The sequence below is a fragment of the Leishmania martiniquensis genome, chromosome 15, assembly GCF_017916325.1.
Source record: "Leishmania martiniquensis isolate LSCM1 chromosome 15, whole genome shotgun sequence".
Taxonomy (NCBI): domain Eukaryota; phylum Euglenozoa; class Kinetoplastea; order Trypanosomatida; family Trypanosomatidae; genus Leishmania; species Leishmania martiniquensis.
Genome location: NC_090150.1, coordinates 165436 through 175435, shown reverse-complemented (window position 1 = coordinate 175435; position 10000 = coordinate 165436). Strand labels below are relative to the sequence as shown.

General features: G+C 78.3%; 1 protein-coding gene across 1 annotated transcript in view; it reads right to left on the bottom strand.

Annotated features, from left to right (window-relative positions):
• Positions 1-10000, bottom strand: part of LSCM1_06860 (uncharacterized protein) — a gene marked incomplete at both ends in the record, with an annotated part of 14964 nt that overhangs the window by 2077 nt on the left and 2887 nt on the right. The window contains one exon of the mRNA XM_067324263.1: positions 1-10000. This exon is cut by the window's left edge and continues 2077 nt beyond it; it is cut by the window's right edge and continues 2887 nt beyond it. Coding sequence (XP_067179934.1) covers positions 1-10000 — 10000 coding nt within the window.

Genomic DNA, 10000 nt, shown 5'->3' with positions numbered 1-10000 from the left:
AGCGCCCGCTCCGGCACGGCGCCGCGGTCGGCGCGCTCCTTCTCGATGCCGGCCTGCTGCAGCGCGCTCTCCAGCGGTGGCTGCGCCTCGTCGGCGGGGCCGCTCAGCGCCCGCTCCGGCACGGCGCCGCGGTCGGCGCGCTCCTTCTCGATGCCGGCCTGCTGCAGCGCGCTCTCCAGCGGTGGCTGCGCCTCGTCGGCGGGGCCGCCCAGCGCCCGCTCCGGCACGGCGCCGCGGTCGGCGCGCTCCTTCTCGATGCCGGCCTGCTGCAGCGCGCTCTCCAGCGGTGGCTGCGCCTCGTCGGCGGGGCCGCCCAGCGCCCGCTCCGGCACGGCGCCGCGGTCGGCGCGCTCCTTCTCGATGCCGGCCTGCTGCAGCGCGCTCTCCAGCGGTGGCTGCGCCTCGTCGGCGGGGCCGCTCAGCGCCCGCTCCGGCACGGCGCCGCGGTCGGCGCGCTCCTTCTCGATGCCGGCCTGCTGCAGCGCGCTCTCCAGCGGTGGCTGCGCCTCGTCGGCGGGGCCGCCCAGCGCCCGCTCCGGCACGGCGCCGCGGTCGGCGCGCTCCTTCTCGATGCCGGCCTGCTGCAGCGCGCTCTCCAGCGGTGGCTGCGCCTCGTCGGCGGGGCCGCCCAGCGCCCGCTCCGGCACGGCGCCGCGGTCGGCGCGCTCCTTCTCGATGCCGGCCTGCTGCAGCGCGCTCTCCAGCGGTGGCTGCGCCTCGTCGGCGGGGCCGCCCAGCGCCCGCTCCGGCACGGCGCCGCGGTCGGCGCGCTCCTTCTCGATGCCGGCCTGCTGCAGCGCGCTCTCCAGCGGTGGCTGCGCCTCGTCGGCAGGGCCGCTCAGCGCCCGCTCCGGCACGGCGCCGCGGTCGGCGCGCTCCTTCTCGATGCCGGCCTGCTGCAGCGCGCTCTCCAGCGGTGGCTGCGCCTCGTCGGCGGGGCCGCCCAGCGCCCGCTCCGGCACGGCGCCGCGGTCGGCGCGCTCCTTCTCGATGCCGGCCTGCTGCAGCGCGCTCTCCAGCGGTGGCTGCGCCTCGTCGGCGGGGCCGCTCAGCGCCCGCTCCGGCACGGCGCCGCGGTCGGCGCGCTCCTTCTCGATGCCGGCCTGCTGCAGCGCGCTCTCCAGCGGTGGCTGCGCCTCGTCGGCGGGGCCGCCCAGCGCCCGCTCCGGCACGGCGCCGCGGTCGGCGCGCTCCTTCTCGATGCCGGCCTGCTGCAGCGCGCTCTCCAGCGGTGGCTGCGCCTCGTCGGCGGGGCCGCTCAGCGCCCGCTCCGGCACGGCGCCGCGGTCGGCGCGCTCCTTCTCGATGCCGGCCTGCTGCAGCGCGCTCTCCAGCGGTGGCTGCGCCTCGTCGGCGGGGCCGCTCAGCGCCCGCTCCGGCACGGCGCCGCGGTCGGCGCGCTCCTTCTCGATGCCGGCCTGCTGCAGCGCGCTCTCCAGCGGTGGCTGCGCCTCGTCGGCGGGGCCGCTCAGCGCCCGCTCCGGCACGGCGCCGCGGTCGGCGCGCTCCTTCTCGATGCCGGCCTGCTGCAGCGCGCTCTCCAGCGGTGGCTGCGCCTCGTCGGCGGGGCCGCTCAGCGCCCGCTCCGGCACGGCGCCGCGGTCGGCGCGCTCCTTCTCGATGCCGGCCTGCTGCAGCGCGCTCTCCAGCGGTGGCTGCGCCTCGTCGGCGGGGCCGCCCAGCGCCCGCTCCGGCACGGCGCCGCGGTCGGCGCGCTCCTTCTCGATGCCGGCCTGCTGCAGCGCGCTCTCCAGCGGTGGCTGCGCCTCGTCGGCGGGGCCGCCCAGCGCCCGCTCCGGCACGGCGCCGCGGTCGGCGCGCTCCTTCTCGATGCCGGCCTGCTGCAGCGCGCTCTCCAGCGGTGGCTGCGCCTCGTCGGCGGGGCCGCCCAGCGCCCGCTCCGGCACGGCGCCGCGGTCGGCGCGCTCCTTCTCGATGCCGGCCTGCTGCAGCGCGCTCTCCAGCGGTGGCTGCGCCTCGTCGGCGGGGCCGCTCAGCGCCCGCTCCGGCACGGCGCCGCGGTCGGCGCGCTCCTTCTCGATGCCGGCCTGCTGCAGCGCGCTCTCCAGCGGTGGCTGCGCCTCGTCGGCGGGGCCGCTCAGCGCCCGCTCCGGCACGGCGCCGCGGTCGGCGCGCTCCTTCTCGATGCCGGCCTGCTGCAGCGCGCTCTCCAGCGGTGGCTGCGCCTCGTCGGCGGGGCCGCCCAGCGCCCGCTCCGGCACGGCGCCGCGGTCGGCGCGCTCCTTCTCGATGCCGGCCTGCTGCAGCGCGCTCTCCAGCGGTGGCTGCGCCTCGTCGGCGGGGCCGCCCAGCGCCCGCTCCGGCACGGCGCCGCGGTCGGCGCGCTCCTTCTCGATGCCGGCCTGCTGCAGCGCGCTCTCCAGCGGTGGCTGCGCCTCGTCGGCGGGGCCGCTCAGCGCCCGCTCCGGCACGGCGCCGCGGTCGGCGCGCTCCTTCTCGATGCCGGCCTGCTGCAGCGCGCTCTCCAGCGGTGGCTGCGCCTCGTCGGCGGGGCCGCCCAGCGCCCGCTCCGGCACGGCGCCGCGGTCGGCGCGCTCCTTCTCGATGCCGGCCTGCTGCAGCGCGCTCTCCAGCGGTGGCTGCGCCTCGTCGGCGGGGCCGCTCAGCGCCCGCTCCGGCACGGCGCCGCGGTCGGCGCGCTCCTTCTCGATGCCGGCCTGCTGCAGCGCGCTCTCCAGCGGTGGCTGCGCCTCGTCGGCGGGGCCGCCCAGCGCCCGCTCCGGCACGGCGCCGCGGTCGGCGCGCTCCTTCTCGATGCCGGCCTGCTGCAGCGCGCTCTCCAGCGGTGGCTGCGCCTCGTCGGCGGGGCCGCTCAGCGCCCGCTCCGGCACGGCGCCGCGGTCGGCGCGCTCCTTCTCGATGCCGGCCTGCTGCAGCGCGCTCTCCAGCGGTGGCTGCGCCTCGTCGGCGGGGCCGCCCAGCGCCCGCTCCGGCACGGCGCCGCGGTCGGCGCGCTCCTTCTCGATGCCGGCCTGCTGCAGCGCGCTCTCCAGCGGTGGCTGCGCCTCGTCGGCGGGGCCGCCCAGCGCCCGCTCCGGCACGGCGCCGCGGTCGGCGCGCTCCTTCTCGATGCCGGCCTGCTGCAGCGCGCTCTCCAGCGGTGGCTGCGCCTCGTCGGCGGGGCCGCTCAGCGCCCGCTCCGGCACGGCGCCGCGGTCGGCGCGCTCCTTCTCGATGCCGGCCTGCTGCAGCGCGCTCTCCAGCGGTGGCTGCGCCTCGTCGGCGGGGCCGCTCAGCGCCCGCTCCGGCACGGCGCCGCGGTCGGCGCGCTCCTTCTCGATGCCGGCCTGCTGCAGCGCGCTCTCCAGCGGTGGCTGCGCCTCGTCGGCGGGGCCGCCCAGCGCCCGCTCCGGCACGGCGCCGCGGTCGGCGCGCTCCTTCTCGATGCCGGCCTGCTGCAGCGCGCTCTCCAGCGGTGGCTGCGCCTCGTCGGCGGGGCCGCTCAGCGCCCGCTCCGGCACGGCGCCGCGGTCGGCGCGCTCCTTCTCGATGCCGGCCTGCTGCAGCGCGCTCTCCAGCGGTGGCTGCGCCTCGTCGGCGGGGCCGCCCAGCGCCCGCTCCGGCACGGCGCCGCGGTCGGCGCGCTCCTTCTCGATGCCGGCCTGCTGCAGCGCGCTCTCCAGCGGTGGCTGCGCCTCGTCGGCGGGGCCGCCCAGCGCCCGCTCCGGCACGGCGCCGCGGTCGGCGCGCTCCTTCTCGATGCCGGCCTGCTGCAGCGCGCTCTCCAGCGGTGGCTGCGCCTCGTCGGCGGGGCCGCCCAGCGCCCGCTCCGGCACGGCGCCGCGGTCGGCGCGCTCCTTCTCGATGCCGGCCTGCTGCAGCGCGCTCTCCAGCGGTGGCTGCGCCTCGTCGGCGGGGCCGCTCAGCGCCCGCTCCGGCACGGCGCCGCGGTCGGCGCGCTCCTTCTCGATGCCGGCCTGCTGCAGCGCGCTCTCCAGCGGTGGCTGCGCCTCGTCGGCGGGGCCGCCCAGCGCCCGCTCCGGCACGGCGCCGCGGTCGGCGCGCTCCTTCTCGATGCCGGCCTGCTGCAGCGCGCTCTCCAGCGGTGGCTGCGCCTCGTCGGCGGGGCCGCTCAGCGCCCGCTCCGGCACGGCGCCGCGGTCGGCGCGCTCCTTCTCGATGCCGGCCTGCTGCAGCGCGCTCTCCAGCGGTGGCTGCGCCTCGTCGGCGGGGCCGCTCAGCGCCCGCTCCGGCACGGCGCCGCGGTCGGCGCGCTCCTTCTCGATGCCGTCCTGCTGCAGCGCGCTCTCCAGCGGTGGCTGCGCCTCGTCGGCGGGGCCGCTCAGCGCCCGCTCCGGCACGGCGCCGCGGTCGGCGCGCTCCTTCTCGATGCCGGCCTGCTGCAGCGCGCTCTCCAGCGGTGGCTGCGCCTCGTCGGCGGGGCCGCCCAGCGCCCGCTCCGGCACGGCGCCGCGGTCGGCGCGCTCCTTCTCGATGCCGGCCTGCTGCAGCGCGCTCTCCAGCGGTGGCTGCGCCTCGTCGGCGGGGCCGCCCAGCGCCCGCTCCGGCACGGCGCCGCGGTCGGCGCGCTCCTTCTCGATGCCGGCCTGCTGCAGCGCGCTCTCCAGCGGTGGCTGCGCCTCGTCGGCGGGGCCGCTCAGCGCCCGCTCCGGCACGGCGCCGCGGTCGGCGCGCTCCTTCTCGATGCCGGCCTGCTGCAGCGCGCTCTCCAGCGGTGGCTGCGCCTCGTCGGCGGGGCCGCTCAGCGCCCGCTCCGGCACGGCGCCGCGGTCGGCGCGCTCCTTCTCGATGCCGGCCTGCTGCAGCGCGCTCTCCAGCGGTGGCTGCGCCTCGTCGGCGGGGCCGCCCAGCGCCCGCTCCGGCACGGCGCCGCGGTCGGCGCGCTCCTTCTCGATGCCGGCCTGCTGCAGCGCGCTCTCCAGCGGTGGCTGCGCCTCGTCGGCGGGGCCGCTCAGCGCCCGCTCCGGCACGGCGCCGCGGTCGGCGCGCTCCTTCTCGATGCCGGCCTGCTGCAGCGCGCTCTCCAGCGGTGGCTGCGCCTCGTCGGCGGGGCCGCTCAGCGCCCGCTCCGGCACGGCGCCGCGGTCGGCGCGCTCCTTCTCGATGCCGGCCTGCTGCAGCGCGCTCTCCAGCGGTGGCTGCGCCTCGTCGGCGGGGCCGCCCAGCGCCCGCTCCGGCACGGCGCCGCGGTCGGCGCGCTCCTTCTCGATGCCGGCCTGCTGCAGCGCGCTCTCCAGCGGTGGCTGCGCCTCGTCGGCGGGGCCGCTCAGCGCCCGCTCCGGCACGGCGCCGCGGTCGGCGCGCTCCTTCTCGATGCCGGCCTGCTGCAGCGCGCTCTCCAGCGGTGGCTGCGCCTCGTCGGCGGGGCCGCTCAGCGCCCGCTCCGGCACGGCGCCGCGGTCGGCGCGCTCCTTCTCGATGCCGGCCTGCTGCAGCGCGCTCTCCAGCGGTGGCTGCGCCTCGTCGGCGGGGCCGCCCAGCGCCCGCTCCGGCACGGCGCCGCGGTCGGCGCGCTCCTTCTCGATGCCGGCCTGCTGCAGCGCGCTCTCCAGCGGTGGCTGCGCCTCGTCGGCGGGGCCGCCCAGCGCCCGCTCCGGCACGGCGCCGCGGTCGGCGCGCTCCTTCTCGATGCCGGCCTGCTGCAGCGCGCTCTCCAGCGGTGGCTGCGCCTCGTCGGCGGGGCCGCCCAGCGCCCGCTCCGGCACGGCGCCGCGGTCGGCGCGCTCCTTCTCGATGCCGGCCTGCTGCAGCGCGCTCTCCAGCGGTGGCTGCGCCTCGTCGGCGGGGCCGCCCAGCGCCCGCTCCGGCACGGCGCCGCGGTCGGCGCGCTCCTTCTCGATGCCGGCCTGCTGCAGCGCGCTCTCCAGCGGTGGCTGCGCCTCGTCGGCGGGGCCGCTCAGCGCCCGCTCCGGCACGGCGCCGCGGTCGGCGCGCTCCTTCTCGATGCCGGCCTGCTGCAGCGCGCTCTCCAGCGGTGGCTGCGCCTCGTCGGCGGGGCCGCCCAGCGCCCGCTCCGGCACGGCGCCGCGGTCGGCGCGCTCCTTCTCGATGCCGGCCTGCTGCAGCGCGCTCTCCAGCGGTGGCTGCGCCTCGTCGGCGGGGCCGCTCAGCGCCCGCTCCGGCACGGCGCCGCGGTCGGCGCGCTCCTTCTCGATGCCGGCCTGCTGCAGCGCGCTCTCCAGCGGTGGCTGCGCCTCGTCGGCGGGGCCGCCCAGCGCCCGCTCCGGCACGGCGCCGCGGTCGGCGCGCTCCTTCTCGATGCCGGCCTGCTGCAGCGCGCTCTCCAGCGGTGGCTGCGCCTCGTCGGCGGGGCCGCCCAGCGCCCGCTCCGGCACGGCGCCGCGGTCGGCGCGCTCCTTCTCGATGCCGGCCTGCTGCAGCGCGCTCTCCAGCGGTGGCTGCGCCTCGTCGGCGGGGCCGCTCAGCGCCCGCTCCGGCACGGCGCCGCGGTCGGCGCGCTCCTTCTCGATGCCGGCCTGCTGCAGCGCGCTCTCCAGCGGTGGCTGCGCCTCGTCGGCGGGGCCGCTCAGCGCCCGCTCCGGCACGGCGCCGCGGTCGGCGCGCTCCTTCTCGATGCCGGCCTGCTGCAGCGCGCTCTCCAGCGGTGGCTGCGCCTCGTCGGCGGGGCCGCCCAGCGCCCGCTCCGGCACGGCGCCGCGGTCGGCGCGCTCCTTCTCGATGCCGGCCTGCTGCAGCGCGCTCTCCAGCGGTGGCTGCGCCTCGTCGGCGGGGCCGCTCAGCGCCCGCTCCGGCACGGCGCCGCGGTCGGCGCGCTCCTTCTCGATGCCGGCCTGCTGCAGCGCGCTCTCCAGCGGTGGCTGCGCCTCGTCGGCGGGGCCGCTCAGCGCCCGCTCCGGCACGGCGCCGCGGTCGGCGCGCTCCTTCTCGATGCCGGCCTGCTGCAGCGCGCTCTCCAGCGGTGGCTGCGCCTCGTCGGCGGGGCCGCTCAGCGCCCGCTCCGGCACGGCGCCGCGGTCGGCGCGCTCCTTCTCGATGCCGGCCTGCTGCAGCGCGCTCTCCAGCGGTGGCTGCGCCTCGTCGGCGGGGCCGCCCAGCGCCCGCTCCGGCACGGCGCCGCGGTCGGCGCGCTCCTTCTCGATGCCGGCCTGCTGCAGCGCGCTCTCCAGCGGTGGCTGCGCCTCGTCGGCGGGGCCGCCCAGCGCCCGCTCCGGCACGGCGCCGCGGTCGGCGCGCTCCTTCTCGATGCCGGCCTGCTGCAGCGCGCTCTCCAGCGGTGGCTGCGCCTCGTCGGCGGGGCCGCCCAGCGCCCGCTCCGGCACGGCGCCGCGGTCGGCGCGCTCCTTCTCGATGCCGGCCTGCTGCAGCGCGCTCTCCAGCGGTGGCTGCGCCTCGTCGGCGGGGCCGCTCAGCGCCCGCTCCGGCACGGCGCCGCGGTCGGCGCGCTCCTTCTCGATGCCGGCCTGCTGCAGCGCGCTCTCCAGCGGTGGCTGCGCCTCGTCGGCGGGGCCGCTCAGCGCCCGCTCCGGCACGGCGCCGCGGTCGGCGCGCTCCTTCTCGATGCCGGCCTGCTGCAGCGCGCTCTCCAGCGGTGGCTGCGCCTCGTCGGCGGGGCCGCCCAGCGCCCGCTCCGGCACGGCGCCGCGGTCGGCGCGCTCCTTCTCGATGCCGGCCTGCTGCAGCGCGCTCTCCAGCGGTGGCTGCGCCTCGTCGGCGGGGCCGCCCAGCGCCCGCTCCGGCACGGCGCCGCGGTCGGCGCGCTCCTTCTCGATGCCGGCCTGCTGCAGCGCGCTCTCCAGCGGTGGCTGCGCCTCGTCGGCGGGGCCGCCCAGCGCCCGCTCCGGCACGGCGCCGCGGTCGGCGCGCTCCTTCTCGATGCCGGCCTGCTGCAGCGCGCTCTCCAGCGGTGGCTGCGCCTCGTCGGCGGGGCCGCTCAGCGCCCGCTCCGGCACGGCGCCGCGGTCGGCGCGCTCCTTCTCGATGCCGGCCTGCTGCAGCGCGCTCTCCAGCGGTGGCTGCGCCTCGTCGGCGGGGCCGCTCAGCGCCCGCTCCGGCACGGCGCCGCGGTCGGCGCGCTCCTTCTCGATGCCGGCCTGCTGCAGCGCGCTCTCCAGCGGTGGCTGCGCCTCGTCGGCGGGGCCGCCCAGCGCCCGCTCCGGCACGGCGCCGCGGTCGGCGCGCTCCTTCTCGATGCCGGCCTGCTGCAGCGCGCTCTCCAGCGGTGGCTGCGCCTCGTCGGCGGGGCCGCCCAGCGCCCGCTCCGGCACGGCGCCGCGGTCGGCGCGCTCCTTCTCGATGCCGGCCTGCTGCAGCGCGCTCTCCAGCGGTGGCTGCGCCTCGTCGGCGGGGCCGCCCAGCGCCCGCTCCGGCACGGCGCCGCGGTCGGCGCGCTCCTTCTCGATGCCGGCCTGCTGCAGCGCGCTCTCCAGCGGTGGCTGCGCCTCGTCGGCGGGGCCGCTCAGCGCCCGCTCCGGCACGGCGCCGCGGTCGGCGCGCTCCTTCTCGATGCCGGCCTGCTGCAGCGCGCTCTCCAGCGGTGGCTGCGCCTCGTCGGCGGGGCCGCTCAGCGCCCGCTCCGGCACGGCGCCGCGGTCGGCGCGCTCCTTCTCGATGCCGGCCTGCTGCAGCGCGCTCTCCAGCGGTGGCTGCGCCTCGTCGGCGGGGCCGCTCAGCGCCCGCTCCGGCACGGCGCCGCGGTCGGCGCGCTCCTTCTCGATGCCGGCCTGCTGCAGCGCGCTCTCCAGCGGTGGCTGCGCCTCGTCGGCGGGGCCGCTCAGCGCCCGCTCCGGCACGGCGCCGCGGTCGGCGCGCTCCTTCTCGATGCCGGCCTGCTGCAGCGCGCTCTCCAGCGGTGGCTGCGCCTCGTCGGCGGGGCCGCCCAGCGCCCGCTCCGGCACGGCGCCGCGGTCGGCGCGCTCCTTCTCGATGCCGGCCTGCTGCAGCGCGCTCTCCAGCGGTGGCTGCGCCTCGTCGGCGGGGCCGCCCAGCGCCCGCTCCGGCACGGCGCCGCGGTCGGCGCGCTCCTTCTCGATGCCGGCCTGCTGCAGCGCGCTCTCCAGCGGTGGCTGCTGTGTTGTAGAAGGAATGTGTGCCTGAAGTGTTTTGGCGTACTGGGGGCGGGAGATCGCCTTGGCGGGGTGATGGGCTCCGATGGTGTCTTCCTCGATCGCGCGCTTGTCGCGGATGCTGCGGCCCCTAATTGTTGGTTTATCTGATCGTTGCGCTTTACGGAGGGAAGCTGTTGTCTTTTCCACCGTTCGATGAGGATGTGAGCAGATTCGGTGTTGGCCTTGCATTATAGAGCGATCGGGTAACGCGTGCTGGAAAGGTGTTCTGCTTTCCGGTTCTTCGTCGTTGGCAGAGGGGAAGGAGGCAGACGTTGCTTCAGTCTCTCGTGCAGGGCGAGAGGACAGGTATATTGGAATGAGGGGCGTCGACGGTGATGAGGGCGGCGTCACATCAGCTAGCTGAATCTCGACGGCTTGCAGGTGTTTTTCTGGTTGTCGTGGGCCATGGTGCCGCTTGAGGGGCCGCTGAAGGCAGATGGGCAGCGGCGTTCCTTTCTCGTCTTCCTCCTCTGTGGAGGAAGGACTCTCAAAGCTGTCTCTTTGGAGAAGGCGCTCATGGGTATTCCCAACGACACGCAACGGGTGCCGTCGACGGCTACTCGATACCAAGGTCTCACTTGCGTCGTAGCGGCTGTCATCGGAGGCCGCCGGATTCCTGTGTTCCTCGGCGGAAGGGTCGAGTATTTGGGGAAGAGGGCCGACAAACCTTCGCGGTGCGCGACCCACGGCACGAGGTGTAGCTTGTTCCTCATCGTCTTCAGGCGAGCTAGCGGACTGCTGGTAGTGAGCCTCATGCAGTGAGGGTGCCAGAGGCTGCACCCTGCGTCCAGAGCGGTTCTTCGCAAGGACCTGAGGCCACAATTGCTCTTCCTCACTACTCTGATCCGTTCCCATGTCGGTCCTTGCGCTCCAATCTTCGCTAGCGGACGGGAGAACGAGTGAGCGATGAAACGCTCTCCTCCGCGGCACCTCTCTCACGCACTGTACCTCCA